Source organism: Equus przewalskii, unplaced genomic scaffold (assembly GCF_037783145.1).
Source record: "Equus przewalskii isolate Varuska unplaced genomic scaffold, EquPr2 contig_12893, whole genome shotgun sequence".
NCBI classification, from domain to species: Eukaryota; Metazoa; Chordata; class Mammalia; order Perissodactyla; family Equidae; genus Equus; species Equus przewalskii.
Genome location: NW_027227115.1, coordinates 46,443 through 69,292, shown reverse-complemented (window position 1 = coordinate 69,292; position 22,850 = coordinate 46,443). Strand labels below are relative to the sequence as shown.

Here is a 22,850-nt window from a genome sequence, read left to right as displayed (position 1 = left end):
CCATCAGAGGGCACATAGGGTCAGTGGCGCCCACTACGGGTGATGCCATGTCTGATCACATCATTAGGACTGGCCCTGCCAGCTCTCTCCATTGTAAAGGTACATCCCCCCTTTTGTGTTTTTTTTTTTTTTTTTTGGAGGAAGATTGCCCTCAGCTAACTACTGCCAGTCCTCCTCTTTTTGCTGAGGAAGCCTGGCTCTGAGCTAACATCCATGCCCATCTTCCTCTAGTTTATACGTGGGACACCTACCACAGCATGGCTGCCAAGCAGTGCCATGTCCGCACCCGGGATCCGAACCAGTGAACCCCGGGCCGCCGAGAAGTGGAACGTGCGAACTTAACCGCTGCGCCACCGGGCCGGCCCCAGGTACATCCCCCCTTTTGATCGACAAGTACTGAGAGTGGTGATGCATTGAGATCCTGTGGATCGCCTGTTGCCCAGCAACCTCTCATCCAGTAATTTTAACATCCACTGGTGATCCCTGCCTGAAGCAATTGTTACCAGGGGATTGCAAAGTGATTTCCTAAGGTCAACATTCCTTCAACACTTACTATCTGTTTTCTTCTGTAAAGAAGAGCTTTTGCCTACCCTTTTTTTCTTTTGAGAATAGTTATCTCATGAATTCTTTTCAAATTCAATGTTATAGCTTGTTACTACCAACATTCTTTTTCATGCTCACGTTATCCCAAGGTTAGCTAGTGGATGATTTGTCTTACAATTTGCCACATACTGAATGTTTGTGTCTCCTCCAAATTCATATGTTGAAAACTAATCCCCCACGTGGTGGTAGTAGGAGATGGGGCCTTTGGGAGGTGATGAGGTCATGAGCACAGGGCCCTCACAGAGGGGATTAGTGCTCTTATAAAAGAGGCCCCAGGGAGCTCCCTTGCCCCTTCTGCCATGTGAGCGCATGTCTATGAACCAGGAAGCAGGCCCTCACCAGACACTGACTCTGCCGGCAACTTGCCTGTGGAAATCCCAGCTTTCACAGCTGTAGGTAAGCAATTTCTGCTGTTTGTAAGCCACACAGACTAGGATGTTTTTCTTACAGCAGCCCGGGCAGACTGAGACACTATTTCAAACAATCTAGAGAGTAACTAGGGCACCCCAGACTATGCAGCACTGGCCCTAGACTCACCAACTATAGAAAAGTAACCGGTCTCAAGCTCCTGAGTAGTTATCCCAATAAAATCGTGGCCCCAGGGCCCGGCATTTAGCGTTGCCAAAGAGACTGTGTCTGAATCATGGAGGGGAGATGGAAAACATCTCTTTAATGTTGGTCTTGCCAGAATGACCACAATCTTTATATCTGTCTGGAGTCTACAATTGTAACTCAAGTGGAAGAGGTCTTTCCAGAAGAGGTTTGCTTTGCCAGGATGCAAAGGGAGGGGGAAGGAGAAGACATCCACCTGGGAGGAGCCTTCCTCTCCCATTGAGGAATTTTAACATTTCCTATCTTGAGCCTGGTGCTTCTGAGTTCCCTGAGCCACACAGAGGCTGACCTTTATTGGGTCATGTGGCCTCCATAATAGAGTGGGACAGAGTTCTTCCTCTGGTCCTGGGCTACTCTTGCCATTGGCATCTCTTGATTTGCAATTAGGCCTAAAGTCCTGCCTCCCAGGGCCTGCTTGCCCCCGCTCCACCCTTGGTTAGCTGCAGTTCTGTGGTGGAGAGCAGGTCTCTCCCTCGTACTCTGCAAGGCAGCACAGGGTGCGGTTCAGGCTCCTGTCTCTGGTGTCTGGTTTCCTTTTTGAAAGGCTCAGCTGAGGCTGGGGCAGCAGGTGCAGCACTGCCTATCTTGGCAAGAAGCTAACACCTAACAGTTTGAAAAGCTTTAGGACACGCAAGAAGTCAGCTGCCTTAGATTAAAAGCAGAAAACATTGCCCTGGCTCCCAATATGTCAAAGGCCTTTCTTGAAAAAGTTCTTTTTTATGGTTGAATCTTTGTCGCAGCCACAGCTGTTCAGGAAACCCACATCTGTTGAAGCAAAAGTGGGTATTTTTCAAGGCCCTGGCTTTGCTGAGGCTCTCACCACGCCCTCCCACTTGCTGAGGCCACATGCTGGGCATCTGACTGTTAGGTCCCACATGGCAACCATTTGGCTGAAACTCTGTGTGGCTTGAGGCCTATGGAACCTGCTGTCTTAGCTCTGGTTCCCTAGAAAATAGCCTGAAGAAAAGCTCACGGACTAACCCATTATGAGTGAGTCCAATCCCAGGGAAGCAGGAGTGAGAGGGGATGGGGAGGCTGGGGGAGAAGGAGGACACATGTGAGGGTGTGTGTACCTGACTTGGCCACAGCTTACAATAGGTTAATGGCTTGTTCTCTCAGGATGTCCTCCGAGAGGTCACATAAAGCCTTTGTATCTCTGAGTAGTCCATTGAGGAAGGGTTTAGAGTGGAGAAAAGGAGCAAAATTTATTCACTGATTGCAATATCCCATTGCTAAAGTCAACTTCTGTGCACGTCTGCACTTCAGCCCAAGAGAGGAGCCCCAGGGTGGAGCTGGAAGGTGCATGGTGTATGTGAGGGAGGTGCTGTCAGGTCATGCCTCCATGGGAGGAACTGGGACCCTTGCTTGGTAGAGGAAGCTGTCTGAATTCATAACCACAGGAACAGCGCAAGCCACATCTAGGGCCGCTCCAGCCTAAAGAGTCCAGTGCACCTGCTCACCACCGCTTAGTGGTCAGTGTGTGCAGCCCCAGCCCCAAAGCCCTTGGTCAAAGCCGGTCCAAGCTCTAGAAACTTGCCAAAGAACACTGCAGCCTAAGGCTTGGAGCTCCTCCCCCCAGTTCAGCATCCAAAAGCCCACTTCATTCCAAACAGATTGATGGCTCTTAGTCAATTGCCATGAAGAACCACAGTAAAACCCACATGGACTGTGCGGGGTAAGCACCTCCAAAGCGTGAAGGCACCTGCCCTGGCTGGAGCAGAAGCCTCCATCTCTCGCTGTGCATTTTGCTCCCCTGACTCCCCTATTTTTATTTCTTAAGGTTTGAAGCCTCATGAGTCAAATATTGAGGTTAGGATTATGGCTGTGAAACCATAAGCAGCCCTCTGAGATGCATGTCCTTTTCAAACTTAGAGCAGAGGAGAACACAAGCTCCTGTGGGCTGCTGTTGGCCTTGAGGACGGGAGACCGAGAGGCAGGGCCGTGCAGGCCCGTGTTCACCTTCTAAGCCCACTAGAGACATAAGGAACTGTTCCTCCTCTGGGGAATGAGTGAGGGCAGGAGTGTTACACTCACGGAACCCCTTCCCCATGGGAGGAAACAACAGGAGTGGAGAAGAAGACATTCCTCTATAATGTTCCCAAACTCCAGGGACCTTGTGTCAAGATCTCTTAAAAGCTTTCTCACTGGGCTTTGATCTGGGGTCCCCTCCAGGAGAGCCAGTGAGTTCCTGATGCCCAAGAAATCTCCTTGAGTGGTGAGGGACTGTCTTCCCTCCTCTAAGCAATTATCTAGGGGTCCTGTCTTCCCCTGGCTGGAGTTCAGATGGGAGGTAAAATGCCCAGCGCCCCTCACTGGATCACCATCTCCTTCCCTATCATCATCCTTAGTGAACTCTAGACATCAGCTCATAAAGGATATATGAGGAGCCAGGGAAGTGCTCAAGAGTGGTGTGGCCACTTCTTAGTTGATCCTGTGGGGGTGTGTCTAGAAGCTGCTCTTCAGAACATGTGGGTAACTATCAACTGTTGAGCTCAGCATTGGGGCTTTAAGTGTTACTCTGAGAAAACAGGAAACGTCCCATTCCACACCACTGCCCATTCATTGTTTCACTAGGAATTGAGCATCTGTGATTTATCAGACCCTGTGATGTGCATTGGGGTATGTGAGGATGCGGGGAGGATTCTAAACTAGAGCAAGTCATAACACTCGATACTGGAGAGGCTTTAAATAGTCCAGGAAGGGAAGCAGACACACACACACACACATGCACATGCACACAAACACACACACTCCTGCAAGGACTACAAGAAATGTCGATTCAAAAGGCTATGGAAACCCAGAAGGAAAAGTGAGGCTTCATTTGACATTTGAACTTGGTCTTGAAGGATGAGTGAGTTCGACAGAGAGGAAAAAAGGGAAAAGTTAGTAGGAAAAGGCATGGCATGTGCAAAGTCACGGCTGCTTGAAAGGAAGTGGTACAGACAGGAAATCGAGAGGTTTGTGTGGCAGCAGCACAGGGTGTATGTCCTTGTTGGTTCAAAGCCAGGCTGGGACCCACTACCGAGGACCATCTACCCTGAGTAAAGATGACAACATGGCCAGACAACCAGCATAGAGTCATCCTCAAAGCTGCTTACTACACCGCTGTTGTAATAGCATTTCCTCCTTGTCTTCTCATTTGACCCTCACAGTCACCCTGTGAGATGATGTGGTGGGCAGAATAGTGCCCCCTTCCCAAAGACGTCCATGTCCCAATCCCTGGAACGTGCGAAAATGGGACCTTAGAAGGGAAAAGGGGCTTTGCAGATGTGACTAAGACTAAGGACCTTGATATTTTCCAAGTGGGATTTTAAGGAGGTCTTGAGAGTCAGAGAACTCCTCCCAGCTGTGGTCAGAGGGAGATCTGACCAGGGAAGATGGTCAGAGAGATGCAACCTTGCTGGCTTTGAAGATGGAGGAAGGGGCCATGAGCGACGGAAGGGGGTGTCCTTTAGAAGCTGGAAAAGGCAAGGAAATACATTCTCCCCTGATGCTTCCAGAAAGGAACGCAGCCCTGTTGTCGCTTTGTTTCCTAGCCCAGTGAGACCTGTGTCACACCTCTGACCTACAGCAAGGTAAGATAATAAACTTGTATTGTTTAGTCCCACCAGGTTTGTGGCCATTTGCCACAGCACACTAACAAACTGATACAGATTGGGAGGGAATAATAGTTTTGTCTCATTTTCCAGATGGGGATACTGAAACTCTGAGAGGTTAAGTGACTGCCCAAGGTGATGGCCTTGTGACTCGGCTTATGCTTAGGTATCTGTGGAGAATGGAGAAAGCAGCACTCCATGGTGGGCTTGGATCAACACCTTAGTGTGGGTGGGCACCAGTTAAGAAGCCCAGGGACCCAGCGTGAGAGGCGGCTCTGTGTCTGGCTGGCCCAGACCTGTTGAAAGGGTGGAGACTGAGCAATTGGCTGGGTTGTCAAAATCAAGGGTCCTCAGGCCTTACCTGCATTTTTGTTTCCCTTCTGAATGCTCCGGACTTCCGTGTATATCACGTCTTCTCCTTCAGGATTTACTTGGAAAGAAGTTGAAGTTTGAGAGGATTCTAAGGTTCTTGCCTCTTGTCTGAGCTACTTCCTCCTCCCGCAGCTAGAGCTTGTCCTCTGTGGGGACTGGAGCCCTACATGCCTCTACATAGTCCCATCTTCATCTCCTGTCCCACCCCTTCCCGGATCAACCCTGCAGTCCCTGCCCAATGGAGGGTCCCCGCTCCTCACCATTGCTGTACACTGGTTGCAGTTCTACCCAGGCTGGTACACTGTGGTAGGTGGGCTCTTGGGGGTCTGAGTTTGAAGGGCTCCTATGAGACAGAAACTTTGATGTTTCCCAGGAACCCTGACAAAGTAGCTATAATGATCATTCCCTGTTAGTGAGTCTTTACCACAGGGTGGCTGCCAAGGCTGGAAACATAGACGAGTACATAACAAATGGGCTATTATATTATGGACTACTATGGACTAATATCCTATGAATTATGATAAATTAATATTATCTGTGTTTCCAGACTTTACGGACGCTTGGTATATACCAGGCACTGAGCTAGTTCTTGTTGATTCTATCGTTATCCCTATTTTATAGATGAAAAAGATGGAGTTTCCAAAAGGTGAAGTGACTTACTCAATGCTATGTAACGAGAAAGGGAAAGAGCAATATTCAAACCGGGCTCCAATGCCTCCACTCTCAGAGAGATGAGGATCTCAGAGAAATCAGTAATTAGAAAGGCTCTGAGGAAGCCTGTATGTTTTGGATGCTGCTACCATGGGCTTGCCCAGGGATAGTTGTGAGCTATGGTGTGCCTCCTAAAGTCAGCCTTTGGGATCCAAGATGGCAGCTTCTTCTCCACAGGCACCACCTCCTGTTGGCAGAGTGGTCTCTCTGAGTGGCCAACTTGTGTTACTCCATCCTCTTGGGTCTCATCACAATAGGTATTGGTTAGGTTGGCCATACCCTGACTTTCCAGGATGATTAAGCTAAGATCATCTGAAGACTTGGGCAGATTCAGTGGTCATAGTGATCACTCAGGCAACCAAGTAACAGTGGTACAAGCATGTAAGTTAAAAAATAAAAAGCATCAATATTTGATGCAAGAAAAGGTCCTACGTGGCTAAGGCTGTGGGAGGTCCTGGGAATTGCCTTAAGATATCCCAAGAGTGGTGGCAACGTGAGATTGACACAATCCATCTCAGTGACATGAAGCAGTGACTGTGCTCTCAGCAGTAACCAGACTCAACTCCATTTTTATACCCTGTGGTCATTTCATTAAACACAGGAATACAGCCTAGCTCTTACCTGGAGAGGTCAGAGGTAGGCCTTCTTCCTGCAAAGGAAAGCAGAGGGGCATTGGATCCGGGAGAAGGAAGACTTCACAAGGAGCACAGCTTGTAGGAGGCTCGCCCAGAACCTGCCAGGAGTCGCTTCACTCAGGTGTGAACCCTTCTTCTCTACATCCAAGGGAGGAGGCAGATTGGGCAAAAACTATGGCCCCTGACTTCCAGAGGGGTAGAGTTATAATGTGAAAGGGGAACCCACAATCCATAATCCTTCAACCTGGAGTTTGTAAAGAACAATGGTCAGTAGCTACAGGTGGGAAAGCAGACTTGATCAGCTATGAAAATAATGGACATTTAAGAAATCAGTAAGTTATCAAATCCCATTTGGTTCCTGTTTTCACTCCTGTTTCTCAGAGTCTTTCTTCTCCTCTTCGCGTTCTTTGGGGATGATCTTGTAAGTGGAGAGAGGTAAGTACACTGCAGCTTATGGTGTTGAATAAACTACATCTAATCAAGTCATCTTCTGCTCAATAGGGTTGTTTTGGAAACTGTGCGTTTGGTAAAGACAAATTCTGGGGGACCTAGAGGGAAAGTGGGGACTGTGGGACAGTGGTGGGAGGAGCTGTTGAGAGCTTGGGGGCGGTTACAAAGGCAGCAGGAGCCTGAGGGAATGGAGATGGGAAGGGCGTAGACTCAAGCACAGGTTAGCCAGGGAGTTACCCACCTGCTTTTCTTGGGAGCCAGTAATAAAACAGCAGTCCCGCAGCAGCAAGGCCCAACACACTGAGCAGTCCGCCGGTGACACCTGTGGCAACAGGGCCACTTCTGCTCCCTGTCAGCCATGAAGGTGAAAACCGGTGCATGAGCCAGAGGGAGAGGCTTGTGGTCTTGGACTCCTGCTTCCCCTGGGTCAGAACGGATGCCTGGGCATGGGGAGAGAGGATAAACCTAGGGGACGAGGGTTCCTGAGGCTAAGCAGGTGTTGGTGTGGCACAGGAAATGGCTCTTCTCTTTGTGCGGAAGCTCATCTCTGCTGATGAGGCAACGGGTGAAGGTCAGGATGGACAGCACCAGCAAAGGGCATTAAATTCAGTGATCCTCCTTGGCCCCTCTCTCCTGCCCCAGTACTATCACTCCAGAAATACTGCAGAAAACAACAATTTAAAGAACTGCCAGCTTTGTGTACCTGTGCCTGAGAAGCACTGTCCTGGTCAAGCATCAGGACGGTTATCAGAGAATCTTTGGAGGAAATATTTTCTCCACATCTATGGCATGGGCGTAGGAAACTTACTTGTGATAGAAAGTGTCACTGTGTCGCTGCGCTGGACACCCAGGCCATTGTTGGCCTCACAGGAGTAGTTCCCAGAATGTTCTTCAGTCAGAGAGAGGTTGAAGGAAGATCCTCCTCCAGTGAGGCTTGAGTTGCTCTCCAAGTTGACATCATTGCGATAAAACCGGTACTGGATCGGGGGAGAGCCTCTCTGGGCCTCACAGTGAAGCTCCACCACGTCCCCCAACACAGCCTGGGCCCCGGGAGCCCTGAGGGTGAGGACAGGGCGAGACACTGGAACTGAGGGAGACAAAACGTCAATGGAAGTTCCTACTTCCAATCTATTCATAAGTGAACAAATAACATCTCAAACAAATGGCAAAAGTCAGGTCCCAATTTGGAAAATAGACTGAAATGCATATGACAGCCAAAGCTAGTAACTTTAATCTAAAAATAGCTGTCAGTGCACAAGAACAGCCAACAGAAAAGTGTGGAAAGGGTATGAACCACGAAAAACTTCAAATAGCCGATAAAAGTATAAAAAGATTATCATCTTCCTTACTAACTGAATATACACAAATGAAAACACCCATTGGATTGACAAAGCTCACCGGGACAGATAACGCTGAGGAGGTTGTAGAGAAACAGGTGCCTTCATGTGCTGTCCATGGGAATGCAAATTTGAGACCATTCCTTGAATGGCAATTTGGTGATATCTACCAAATTTAAAATGCACGTAAACTGTGACCCAGCAAATCTACCTCAAAGACTCTTTCCTGTAGGGACACTGACAGAAGATATGCAAAGATGGTTGTACAAGGATTTCTATTGTAGGATTATTATAAAAGGTAAAAATGAGAGACAACCTAGTTGTCTGGCTAATAAAATATGAAGCATATCTGGGGTGTATTTTGTAAACTAAAGTCGAGATGTATTTTTAATTGAAAAATGCAAGTTGTGCAACTATATGTGTAATATGATTCTACTTTTGTGAAAAATCTTATGCCTTTATGTTTATAATATATTTGATTATTTCTAGAAAAATATACATGGAGCTATCAACAGTGGTGAAGTCTTGGAAGTATGTGGATGTGTCCACACAAGGAGAAAGAGGTATGTATTTTTCATATTGTCCCTTCTGTACCATGTGATTTTTTTATCCTGAAGATTTATGTATTCTTTCACAATAACAAATTATTAAAAACTCAAGAGTTTGTTAAAATGTGGCCACAAAAGATGAAGAAACCTCATACAGTCAACGTATGTTAAGACTTGGATAAGCCCATGTTTCAACCTGACTTTGTCATTGCCAGCTGGGTCTGTAAGCAAGTTACTTCACCTCTCTAAGCTTCCATTAACTCTTCTGCAAACCCTCACTGGTTGATCCTTAAGCTTAAATGAGAAGCTGCGCATCAGGTACTAAACACAGGACATGGCACACGCCAGGGCTCAGTTAGTGTTGATGATAATGAAGATGATCATGATGGTGATGGTGGTGGGTACGATGATAACAAGAAATATTCCTTTATCTTGCAGTTCTCCATGACCCGTTTTCAACTTCTAGGACTCAGACAAAATTTAATTAGGCTGGCAAGAAGTCCCTTAGGTGTGATAGCAGCCTCAGAAATAATGTGCATTTGTACCAGGCAATCATATAAGGAAAGGAGTGGGGATGAGCAAAAAAGCATGAATAGAGTGTGGGAGGTATGATGTGTTGGTCCACTGTGTTGTGAAGAGAGAGGGAGCAGCTCTTGGTCAGTGGTGCATGGTCGTGTGGTGGATGTAAACCATGTGGCAAGAATCCCCATGAATCACAGAGGAAAACTGGCTGAGGTGGATGCTGCCTGTCAGTGGGGGCAGAAGAATGACCTGGTTGAATGGAAAAAATCAAATCTGAAATCAAGTTGCCTCCTGGATGCCAAAGAGATGCCTGCACTGGCCACCTTGATGAGATGCTGAATCCTGAGCTGGCATCCCCAAACCAAGCTTCTCCTGTGGCTGTCGCTATTTTTTATTATATTCAGGCACTCAGCCAAAGCAGACTAAGAGCATCCATCTGCATTTGGCTTTAGCTATCTCCGGGGGCATTTACATGCCGTTTCACGGTATCCTGCTTTCCGGGATGTACCCCAGAAGCAGGGACCCCCAGCTATTCCTGCTCATGTCTCCTTCCAGGGACCTTTGAGTCTGAAATACTCCATATTCCCTGTGCAGCAAACTCATAGGATTCTAGGGCTTTGAGGATGGCCATAATGTCCGCCACATCTGATTTTCCCACTTTATAGGTGAGGAAATTGAGGTCAGTCTAGGGAAATATTCTTGGCCGGGGACATCCAGCTGGCTATCTTCAGAACATTTATCTCAAGCCTTTAGCATGCTTTTGCTATACCTCACATCTCCCTATACAGGAGTTTGGAGGTTGGGCCTGTAGGGGGTCATCACAAAACAGACTCAGAGCTCATAAGAAGCAGTTTTCCTTGGCGATTACACTTACAGGCAGGGGATCAAAGGACAGCTTAGAGAAGGAAGGAATTTGATTGATGGCTGGCCATTTCCACTCCACATCCTTCAGCTCTCACCTTCTCTGCGCTGGTCCCCTCTGTACCCATTGCTTTAAGAATCACTTTGAAAACTAACTTGGACTGGTTGTGTCTCCCAAAAGGCAGTGCACGCAGCTAATGTCAACATAGAATTTTTGACATGGAAATGTGAGGCCTGTTTATACCCCTAGTAATGAAAGAAACTCAAGAGTAGAGACTTGTGGGGAGTCAATGAGAGAAAAACCAGGACAAGGAATGGCCAAACATTTTTTGGAACAGGCACAGCTGTAGGCAGAATTCTTTAGTTTCCCTTTTGTATAATAACTGCAGATAGGAATACAGTGTATGTTCTAGGAAAGTCTTCTTTGCATTTTTAGTGAGTTTGGAACACATTCAGGAGGACTGCTTGAACTGTGCTGCTGGGGAGGTCTGGGTTTCTGAAACCAAAACCACAGGAAAGGTCCTAGACTTCTAAACGGAGGTTCCGTGGGCAGGAGGTCTGCCGGGGTACTTAGAGCAGGTTGGAGTGCTGGAGCCGCATTTCAGCTGCTTGGGAGAGAAGGCAGTCAGTCCCTGTTTGTGCTGCTGGTGGGCAGGACCAACTCACCTAAGACATTGAGCATCAGCATCTCACTGCGCTGGGGCCCCAGGTCATTGTTGGCCTCACAGGAGTAGTTTCCAGAATGTTCTGCAGTCAGAGAGAGGTTGAAGAATGCTCCTCCTCCAGAGGGGGCCAAGCTGCTCCCCAGGGTGACATCCTCATGATAAAACTGGTACAGGATCGGAGGAGAGCCTCTATGGGCCTCACAGTGAAGCTCCATCATGTCCCCCACCACAGTCTGGGCCCTGGGAGCCCTGAGGGTGAGGACAGGGCGAGACACTGGAACTGAGGGAGAGAAAATAGTTAATTATCACTTCCTACTGTTTACGCTCTTCCGTAGGAGAGACATTTCAAACAGGGAACTGCTTTTCTCAGTTTTTAATGACCTTGTGGCATCACTCAGAACTCAGCTATAATTTCGTCAGACTGGAAGAAACAGCAACACTTGTGTAGTGCTCTGTGGAGTCTGCAGTGCCCGGACACACAATCTCAAGTGTGTTTGGCGAATCTGAAGAGAAAGATGAAATGTAACCCTGGGGTCTGAGAAGTCAAAAGACAGCTGGGAAAAAGGAGGTCAGCTAGTGAAAAGTAAGGAACTGGAGAGACCTGTTGCTGACAAAGCCAAGGATGTAACTGAGCCTGGGCAGGATCAGAAATGAGGCCCACAAGAGAATGAATATTGATTATTTCATTTGCTCATTGTTATATTAATTCATTCATAAAAATAAATGAGCAATTAATAATGGCACTATTTTCTGGGGAATCAATAGTGGGAAAGACACAGTCCCTGCTCTCATGAAGCCTACCATCTAGAGGAGATGATAGACAGAAATTAAATTAAAAAATGTAGAAGTAAAACATTGATAATTGATATAAAATAAAGAATAGGGTGCTATGAAATGTATAATTCAGGGACTAAACATATTATGGATTAGTCAGTGAACATTCCCTCATTAAGTGACATTTGAAACTAACTAGGTGAAGAGGGATACAAAGAATGCACCAGGAAGGCAAACAGTATGTGCAAAGGCCCTGAGTTTGGAAGAAGGTTGGAACTTTTGAGTTATTCAAACAAGGTGACAACAATGCTAAGAGAAGTGTCTGAAGACTGCTGTGAAATAGAAGGCTGGAGAGCGAGACAAGGCTTCAGGAGCCACGATAAGGGTTTTGATCTTTCTTCACAGAAGAATAGGAAGTCTATAAGTGTCACTCTACAGGGGCATGAAATGATAAAATTTGTCTTTTTAAGAGGCCATTCAGACATCAGTTTGCAAAATGGATTGCAGTGGGACAGAAGTGGAGTGGAGAGGTAGTTAGAAGTGCAGTGGAGAGGTGGCATTGCAGTATAATTTGAGTGATGGTAGGTTTGACTAGGAGAGTGGTAGTGGAGATGGAAATAAGATCCAAGAAATATTTAGGAAGTAAAATCCACAGGACTTAATGATTAACTGGCTATGAAGAGCAAGGGAGAAAAATGTCAAGGAAGACTGCTGGGCTTTGCCTTGTATGTCTGGGTAAAAGCTATCTGGCTGTTATCTGGCTGTATCTTGACAGAGGTAGGGACATGTGGAGAGAAACGGGTCTGGAGGAACAAGATGAGTTCAGTTTTGGAGATATCCAGGTTCATGAGCTTTTAGGCTATTTGAGTGGAAATATGGTGTATGCAGGTGTTCAGGTGGGAGGTCTCCTTTGGACATAGAAGCTTAGGACTCATTTATAGATGACATCCTCAGGATCATCCAGAGAAAGAATACAGATAAGAGAAGAGGGTGCATGCAAGACAAAGCTTGGGAACAGACCTACACTTAGTTTGTCTATAAAAGGAGGAGCCAGTAAAGGAGACTGAGAAGGAGGGCAGAGAGACGAGAGCCAGGAGAGGGTGGAGTCATTGAAGAAATGGAAAGGAAGGTCAAGAGGCAAGAAAAGATGGACAATGTGGGCTATTTCTGAGAGTTCAAGTAAGATGAGGTTTGGAAAATGGCCATTGGATTTTAAGTTCTGGGGGTCATTGGTGACCCTTATGAGAGCCATTTTGGTAGATAGGTCAGAAGAAACCAATGGATTAGAATACAGTGGGTAACAAGGAAAGGGAGACAATCTATGCGGCTCACCCTGTTTAGAAATTTAGCCATGATAGAGCAGTGGCTGGAGGCATAAGTAGGATCGAGTTGGGGTTTTTCTTAGCCATGGGAGAGACATAGCATGTTAAATGTCAATGTGAAAGATCCTATATTGGGGAACATACAATAGAAAGGGATAATTAGTTGTGCAAAGTGTCTGAGAATGCAAGAAAGATCTAATCTAGAGATCAGGTGGAGATTTTGATTTTTCATAGGCAACAGAGTTCTCTCTTCTATACCTTAGAAAGAGGAGGGATGAGTCACTGGATGGATACAGAGACAAACACCCAATATGGTGGTGAGAGTGGAGGGTGTCATTGCCTCAGAGGGAGTAGAGGTGTTAATGAACTGAGGGTTCTGGGGATATAGGAGAAGAATAGTGATTGGAAGAGTTGAAGAAGCGAGTAGAAGGATAGGAGGTTGTGGTCAGACAATTGGAGTGCTGTGTGAATGTGGGAGTGGGTGGTTGATGTGGAGAGAATGACAAGCCATGGTGTTGAGTGGATCATCCATGTGGACATTAGAGTCATGGAATGATGGCAGAATGTAGGGTATAGACCACCTAGACTATGAGCCTGGACATGCGAGGACATGACCTGGAGGTCAGCCTATGACAGGGCCAGGTGGGAGACAGTGCTCTAGCTGAGTGTATTAGGGACATATAAGAAGTCAGGAGAATGATGTTGGGAAGTCTTTTAGCAAGGGTTCTGGGTCGGGTGCTGAGCTGCTGTGGGACAGGTGCAGGAGAAGCTAGAGAGAAACTCATGAGCCACTGAGAGAATGAGTTGGCCTTTGGATTGATTGACAGACTGTGGAAGCCCGAACTAAATCTCCTCTGAGGTCAGATATGCTGAACTTCTTAATTTCCTTCCCTGCTGATTGTGGGTTGACCGGGACGTAATTTCTGTTTTGAAAGCCTTTATTCCTATGTTAGGTGAGTTTGGTCACGATGGCTGCACACTTGCTACCAGGAAAGGCATAGCACACAGAGGGAAGGTGCAAGTTCCTGGAAATGTAGAATCCAGAACTCTCGAATGGAGGCCTACTATGATGTCACACAGCAAATGGCCCTGTGGGACCTCCAATCTTGGCTATTGGGGAAAGGGGGAGATGGTCTTTCCCCGGTTGTACTATAGTTTGGAGGGTCAACATACCTGTGACTCTGAGTGACACTGCGTCACTGCGCCGGACACCCAGACCATTGTTGGCCTCACAGGAGTAGTTCCCAGAATGTTCTTCAGTCAGAGAGAGTTTGAAGAAAGATCCTCCTCCAGAGAGGCTTGAGTTGCTCTCCAAAGTGACATCATTGCGATAAAACTGGTACAGGATCGGGGGAGAGCCTCTCTGGGCCTCACAGTGAAGCTCCACCACGTCGCCCACCACAGTCTGGGCCCCGGGAGCCCTGAGGGTGAGGACGGGGCGAGACACTGGAACTGAGAGCAAAAATGAGGTAATTGACACCAGTATATTTTCCTATTTCTTTTATTTTCATTTTCCAGAGATTAATTCTGTTGAGTATTTAGTGACACATTCTAGATCTGTTCTCTGTTTAAGAACACTCACTCATATCAACACACAAACATGAACATGCACGCACAGCACACACACACACACACAAGTGCATGGTTTCACAATATGCATACTGGTTTACAACCTGAGCTTTCCTCTTTGCAACATATCCTGGGCATCTTTCTGTGTTATTACTTAAAGATCTATCTCATTCACTTTGAAAAATCAGCTTTACTAGGACATAATTTACACAAAATAAAATGCATCTTTCTTAAATTTAGAATTTGATAATTTGGGGTAAACATTCCTTGATTATTTTTAACCATCACAAAGCATTCCATTGTGTGGATTTACTGTAATGTATTTGAGCAATTCCCCTTTAACGGATATTTAGGTTAGTTATTTTCTAATTTCAGATAATGCCACATGGAACCATTGTGTATATATATCATTTTACATTGTGCATGCTTTTTTAAGAAATAATTCTTATAGGCGAAATTTTGGAGATGAGGGATATAGGCATTTCAAATAATGATATTTAATGCTAAATTGTTCTTCAAAAACTTTGTACCAATTTACACTGCACTATTGGTTTACAAGAGTTTCAGTGTCCCAACTCAGCGATCAGCTATAGTCTTATAAAAGTAGAAGTTTATTTTCATTACTTATTCTCTTTTCCTAGTCTTAAACTCTACAGTTATTCTATCTGAACAATTCACTCATTCTGTCCATCTGAGCAGGTCACTCTAGCAGCCCTACAGTCTATTATTTGACTTTTCATGGATGACTAGTGAACTATAATCTTTTTTTTTTTTAAAGATTTTATTTTTCCTTTTTCTCCCCAAAGCTCCCAGTACATAGTTGTGTGTTGTACTTTCAGTTGTGGGTCCTTCTAATTGTGGCATGTGGGATGCCACCTCAGAGTAGCCTGTTGAGCGGTGCCGTGTCCACGCCCAGGATGCGAACTGGTGAAACCCTGGGTCACCGCAGCGGAGCATGCAAACTTAACCACTTGGCCACGGGGCCGGCCCCTATGAACTATAAGCTATTAATGATGAGTGACTGTCTGTAAAGTTTTCAAATTATTTGCAAAATATAAATTTCGAAATCTGTCATTAATTTTTCAAAATTATCACATTAATTCTTTTTTGTTCTCCTCTACGAAATAATAATTATGAGAAAATTATTGTTCTTTTATTTCTTCTCTCTCTGACCAACTGATTTTTTTGTTATGTATATTTTTTACACTTTCAGCATTAGTAATACTTGATTCCTATTCTTAACTATAATTCTCACACTTGATTAACCTTTCTTTTTATATTTGAATCAGTGGTTTTCAACCCCATTTGAACAATAGTCTCATCCGAGGATGTGATTAAAAAATATGGATTCTAAGTCCCCATCTGAGAGACTTTGAATTTAATTGGTCTGGAGAGGGCTTAGTGTAAGTTTTTTTCCAAAGTTCCTAGGTGATTCTAATATGCAGCCATGGCTGAGAACTCCTGATTTAAATAGATTCAGTACTCACATTTCATACCACAATTTCCTCATTTTGAGTCTTTTAAACTGATTCATAGCTCGGCTGCCTGGATTTTGTCATCAAGTAATTTTCTCAGGAAGGGTTAATGGGTCCTAAGTTCCCTGAGTCCCTGCGTGTTTGAGAACGCCTTTTTGCTTTGACGTAAAGTTCCCAGTTCTCATTCCTCCCCTGAAAGTGCAAGTCTGGACACCACCCCTTTCTCTTCTAGCACTGACTTCTGTGGAAAGTCTAAGACCAACAATATTTTTTCTTTCTGAGATGACGGCTGCTTTTTTCTTTTGCCATGATCACACACACACACACACACATACACACACACTATATTTTTAACCTTGAAATTTAATAACCTCATTAGGATATGTCTTTTCATCTACATGTTAAAGTTTTCTTCACTTAGGAAAAATTTTTGTTACATCTTTGAGCTTTGCTTTTCTCTTCAGTTTGGTTTTCTAACTTAAAGACTCTTAATTATCCACCTATGGGGGTCTCTGTTTTCTGATCTCCATATTTAAATTTTTTTCCTTTTTGTCTTTATTTCTGTATCTTTCTACTCTGTGTTCTGTACTGTTTTCTCAAACTAATTCTCCATTCAATTAACAGTTTTCAGAAAAATACAACATATTCTTACTGCCTCAACTTTGGGTTTCATTTCTAAAATAACTTTATAATTTTCTTTGGTTTTCCTCCTGAGCTTCACTAGGTGATTTTTTAGTCTCTTCTGTTATCTTATCACATCTTCTTTAATCTTTTAAAATTCCTGTTTGTACTTTTTTTCCCTGGAGTCCATATTTTCTTTAATTGTGTTGAGAATATCCAGAAGATTTTTTTTTCTATTTCCTTTAGCAATTCTTCTTAAAAATACTGCTTACTATGTATCTTTTCTTCCCTTTTATAATTTTAAATGCATCAATGCAAAGATTCTCATATTGGACTTGTTTTGATTATCCTTCAATAAATAAAGTTATATTCAGAGTCTTGTGTTTGCTTGAGAGTGTTGTGTGTGTGTGTGTGTGTATATATTTCAGTGACCAAGGGCTGTTGATAGAGTCAAAATGGGTATATTGAATCAGAACACATTCCCATGAAATCTCTGTGTCTTTTCTTTGGGGTACATTCCCTCAAATAAAGTAGATTATTCTGCCAGAAAGCCTGCCTGGCTCACAGTGAAGCTTTTCAGCTCACAGACAACTTGTTTGCTAATTTAGAGCTCATTTATTTGTCCAGTTGATACAAGCAGATGCAAAGATCAGTGTTCTTTCCCTGCTCTTCTCTTCCTCATCTCACCTCAAAGACCTTTTGTTCATTGAATTACAAATGCTGACTGAGGACTTCCTCTGTGCCAGACACCAAGCAGGCACAGGGATGTAGAGGAGACCAAAGCTGATGAGGTTCCATCCTCATGAAGCTTATATTCTGGTATTGAGGCAGACAGACAAGAAACAGGAAATAAAGAGGTTTTAGATATTGCTAAATTCGAGAAGAAAATAAAACGTGATAATGGGATAGAGGATGCCTTAGGGCTGGGGGCTATCCTACATAGATTGGGTTCTGGCTTTGGAGTCTGGGTCTCAGAACATTTAATTTTCTTAAATAATCTCTTTACCCAACAATTTATATGGGGAAGGCTTCCTTTGGTCATTCTTGATTTCCATGATCTGAAGCAGGAGCTATCGAGGAGCAAGTGATCCTTCAGATACATATGTTCCAAGACAAGACCATAGTAATAGGAATTCCAAATGGACTCCTGTGTTCCCAAGACCACAGACTGTTCCTGCAACTCGACCTAGTTGACAAATTCTGACCAGACCACACTTTCGGTTACAATCACACTCTCACTAATTTCTGCTTCTGAAACCCTATAAGTACCTCCCCTAATGCCTCCCTGTGAGCGAGGATGAGACTCTGTCAGGGGGATGCTCTCTCTTGCTTTGCCAGGTAAGTGAGCCCAGCTCTGTGGAAGCCACAGTGTCCCTGGTCTTCTCATATGGGACTTTGGCAAATGCTTCTCAGCCTCTTTCTCTGCCTCATTTCTTCCAGAACTTTGTGGATTCCTGGTCTTTGGGTTCCTGTTCCAGGTCAAATCCCAGAATTCTGAGGCTAGAGGGATACTAATTATTATCTTATCTAACTTTCAATATTTGTGGAAACAGTAAGAGAAATAAAGTTTAAATGTTTTGCCCAAATTATGAACTAGCTATTTTCATAGCCAGAGCTAGATTTCAGGTTTTCCGACCCATACTTATACCAGACAACCCGGGCAATGTGTTTTTCACATACACTGGTTTTCTCCAGGAGACCTCAGAGTCTCTGCTGTGCCTGGTACTTTTATTTCTTACCCCAAAAATAGTATTTTCTTAAACATAATTCATTATGTGTCATGTTGTCCCAAGTGACTCTGCTATCTTGTCCATAATTTACTGAACTAGAGGCGGGCAGTTTGTTTAAGAACAACCCATGTATTGACTTATCAGTGGCCTAGGAGGTGGCTTAGAGGCTAGGCTGCCCTACTAGTTAGACTAGTTAGAACCACTGGTTGGCAGTGAGCCGTATAGCATTGGCAGTTGGAGCAGAAGCTGAAACAGAGCAAGTAGTCATTACCATAAGCCCAAGGCAGTCAATGCTGGGGTCAGCAGAAGCCCAGAGTAAAGAGAAGTCATGAGATAGAGGGAACGAGAGTGGAGCACACTTTTAGAAGCTGCATGGGCAATGGGGCAAAAGGACAGAGAAATAAAATTGTTGATGGGCCTATGAGTAGAGAGTAATGGAAGCTTCTAGGCTCATCAGGGATCAATATAATCTGTTTTTGAGAAATAAATTATATTCTGTGAGATCTCTCCATTCTCCTTCGATTAATCTCGGTATGTCATCATTCTTATTTTTCTTACTACCTGAATATTCATACAATAAACCCTTACTCACTGGGGACACCTGGGGTCTCTGTTTTCTTGTGATGTAAAATGTTCTGAGGAACCAGATTCAGGATTTTTCTATCATACTTCTGCTTCTCTGAAAAGAAAGCTAAACTTTCACTCTACTAAACAAAGATCCAGGTGTAAACAGAAGCAATGTTGCTTTTAAAATGACATTTTTTTTATGATTCCATGGGTAACCATGAGCTATAGACCTATGAGGTATATACACTTTTCTGAATGTATGTCATACTGCAACAAAATTTTTAAAATGTAAGACAATAGTGGCTGGCCTGGTGGCATAGTGGTTAAGTTTGCACGCTGTGCTTCGGAGATCCCGGGTTTGCAGGTTTGGATCCTGGGTGCAGACCTGCACACAACTCATCAAGCCATGCTGTGGCGGTGTCCCACATACAAAATGGAGGAAGATTGGCACAGATGTTAGCTCAGCAACAACCTTCCTCAAGCAAAGAGAGGAAGATTGGCAACAGATGTTAGCTCAGGGCCAATCTTCCTCACAAAGAAAAAAAAGCAAACAAAACACAACACAATAAAATAGCACTTAGTTTAATGGATTAAGACAAGAGAGTATAGAAACCCCAGAAAACCAAGGAGTTGGTTCCCAGGAAGCCATTTCCTCCCTTCCCTTCACCTTCAGCCCTCTCCAAATCTACTGTGAGAGCTGGAACTGCTTGGGAACTCTTTGGAGAAAATAAGATCTTGCCCATGCTTTGTCCACATGACTGTGCTTGCAGCTAAGCTAATATTTAAGCATTAGTAGGGAAGTGCAAGATGCTTCTGTGCATCGAGTTAAGAGAAATTGGCTTAGGAACTGAACTTACAGGTCATGAGAAGATAATTTGAGAAAATACATTCATTTGGTAAAAGCTGGGGAATGTACTGAGCTATCTTAGCGGTCTGGCTGAGCCAGGGCTGGATGAGGACTGAGGCCCACAGATAGTTGGCTCTATGAGATAGGAGCAAAGTGGGACATCAGGTTCGTTGGGGTAGGAAACTGGAAGGTACATGAAGACTTCTGAAGGGGTTGGTGCCAGAGGGGTCAGGGATGAGTGACTGGCAGGAATGCAGGGCTTACCTGTGACAGAGAGGCTAACGGCCTCACTATGTTTGGAACCAAAGCCATTGTCAGCTGTACAGTGGTAGTTTCCAGAATGCTCTGAGGTCAGAGAGAAGCTGAAGCATGCTCCTCCTCCAGATGGAATTGAACTGCTCCCCAGGGTGACGTCCCCATGATAAAACTGGTACTGGATGGGGGGAGAGCCTTTCTGGGCTACACAGTGAAGTGTCATCAAATCTCCCTCAACAGCCCAGGGCCCAGGAGGGCTGAGGGTGAGGACAGGAGGAGACACTGGAGCTAAGAGAGAGAAAAAATTAGTCAGGAGTTGCTTCTGCCCCTTACTGTAGATTTCAACCAGTGGTCAGTGAAATGCCAGTCTCATCTCCACTGGCCTCAGGGTGGCCCAGCGGCCTCCCAGGCTGTTCGCAGCAGCTCTTTCCTGTCCTCACGCTGGTCTTTTCCTTTCCCCTCAGACCTCTGACCCCTTCCCCTCTCCTGTCTCCCCTTGGTAGGTGACCTCACTCCTGTTTACCAGAGGAAGAAGTCCTTTATCTTGCTGCCATCAGACCCACACCCTTACCTACATCAGCCCCTCGCTCCTCCTCTCTGCCCAGTGACCATGGAAGGGCTGTCCCTCCCCGCTACCAAAGGAGGATCCTTCTTTTGCTTGACCTTGAGCCCCCCTGCCTGTGTCCTGGATGTAAATTCTCTGATTCTGTTGGCTTCTTGCAAACACCATTTAGATGCACTTAACCCTGTCTACACTAGAAAACAACAAAACAAACAAAATAACCCTAACTGCATTTAATTTTCCCCATGGCCCCTTTCTCCTTTTTTTCTGTGGACAGATTTCTGGAAAAAGTGGCCTAAATTTATTGTCTCTATTTCTGTACCTCACATTTATTTTTTGTCCATTACAACCTGGTTTTTATTCTCACCACTCTACTAAAGTTGATAGCTCATGTTTACGATTATAATGATGATGCTCATAATGATAAGAGACACTTATAATGACAATGTAGTGCTTTAATATATGTGTCTGGTGTACATGTATTTGTCATATATAATTTGTAAATACATGTATGCAGATGCTAATTTAACTATCAAAACAATCCCATGAGGCAGGTACTTTTATTGTTTCTATTTTACAGATGAGGAAACTGAGGCCCAAAGGGGTTAAATTGCACAGTTAGTAAGTGGTGAGCCAGCAGTCAAACCCCAGTATTCCAGTTCTCATTTGTGTTCTTCTGCTTTTGTATTCAGTGTTTTGTGACTAAATTCAGGGGAGGTGACTTTAGCTTTCCTCATCTATCAGCTCTGCCTTATCTGAATTGGCCCACTATCTTTTGCTTAAAACACTCTGTCCTTTGGTTTCTGTGGTACACACTTCCATAGTGTCTCTTCTCTCAGACACAGTTCCTCTCAGAGTCCCTCCTTCTCAGCAGAGGCTGGCCTGGGGTTCTGTCTGACTATGCACTCTCCTCTTAGTCCATCTCCTCTATTCCTGGCTGCTCCCCAGACTGGCCCTTCTACCATCCATTCTTCACCCTGCGACTGGAGTGATGTTCCCCAATATTAAAACCATTCTCGGGCCTCAGATTACCCTTAAGAATAAAGCCCAAGCCCTTACCACTGCTTCTAAGTCCTAATAACCCGGGCCTGCCTCCCTCCCCCACCTCATCCCACCCCTTCCAACCATTTCCCTCTATGTTGCGGTCAATGAGAAAAGATCTCCTTCCAGTTCCTTGAACATTTCTTCCTTCCCTCACCACAATTCTTTAGCACGTGACTCAACCTGGAACACAGCCTCTTTCTTCCTCCCTCAACCTCTCCTTTCTTCTCCTGGAATCTTCCTATTCACCTTCAGGTCTCAGCTCACACATGAACTCTTCTAAGAAATTTCCCCTCATCCCACTCAGGTTGAGGTGCTCTCCCATTTGCCCCACAGCCTCCTGGTACTTCTCTCCCTTGGATTGGTGTTTGCCCTCTTGCTCACGCACATCTGCTCTTAGACCCTAAGCACTGTGTGCACAGGGCCATGTTGGTCTAGTCTGATGCATCCTTGGACAGCAGTACAGTCTGGCATACAGTATATATATATATATAAAACAATCATTTATTTGGTGAATAAATGTGTCATTGTATAGAACTTTATACATCTGTGAGAGCATTTGATAATAACGTCACTGCCTCCAATTTCCTCGGGCCTCTGGATTCAGGAGCACAGCCAGTCTGTCTCTTTCCTTTGATATCTCCCTCAAGGGTTTTCTGATCCTCGCCTTTGGAGTCTTTTGCACATCTGTCATGGGATAGCCTAGATTTTAGCTTGTCTCCAACCTCGTTTTGTTTTTTTGCAGAAGAGGAAACTGAAGCTGCTTCCAGGACCAACTAGGACTGGACTCTCTGCCACTAACACAAGCCTAAATCACACTGTCCCCTAAAATTGGGCTTGGAATTTGGCTGTACATAGATGCACGAAACTGAGATTCAAGGCTCAACAGAAACCGTTTAACTTCATAACTGGTTGACAATTCCCTTCACGGCCTTGGAGGCATCAAGCATAGTGAGCAGAGGTGAAGGCATCTCTGCTCACGAGGGGCTCTCTCTTGCCCTGCTTCCAACTGCTCCCCTGTCTGTTTCTCCCTCCCGCTATTGCCTAAGCAACTCCGAAAGTGCTTAAGCGAGACGGACACCTTTTGAGTAACTATGACCCTGCTACCTGTCTTTGTATCTTACATGGTTTTGTACACTGTTCGTGATCGATATCCAATATTAATTGGACAGAAG

General features: G+C 44.9%; 1 protein-coding gene across 1 annotated transcript in view; it reads right to left on the bottom strand.

Moving 5' to 3' along the window:
• Nucleotides 1–4,237: 4,237 nt before the first annotated feature.
• The window catches only part of LOC103544746 (Fc receptor-like protein 5), a 56,267-nt gene continuing 37,654 nt past the window's right edge, over nt 4,238–22,850 (bottom strand). The window contains 8 exon segments of the mRNA XM_070606758.1: nt 4,238–5,241; nt 5,444–5,526; nt 6,516–6,543; nt 7,221–7,328; nt 7,788–8,066; nt 10,914–11,192; nt 14,182–14,460; nt 20,082–20,360. Coding sequence (XP_070462859.1) covers nt 5,162–5,241; nt 5,444–5,526; nt 6,516–6,543; nt 7,221–7,328; nt 7,788–8,066; nt 10,914–11,192; nt 14,182–14,460; nt 20,082–20,360 — 1,415 coding nt within the window. The 3' untranslated portion in view covers nt 4,238–5,161.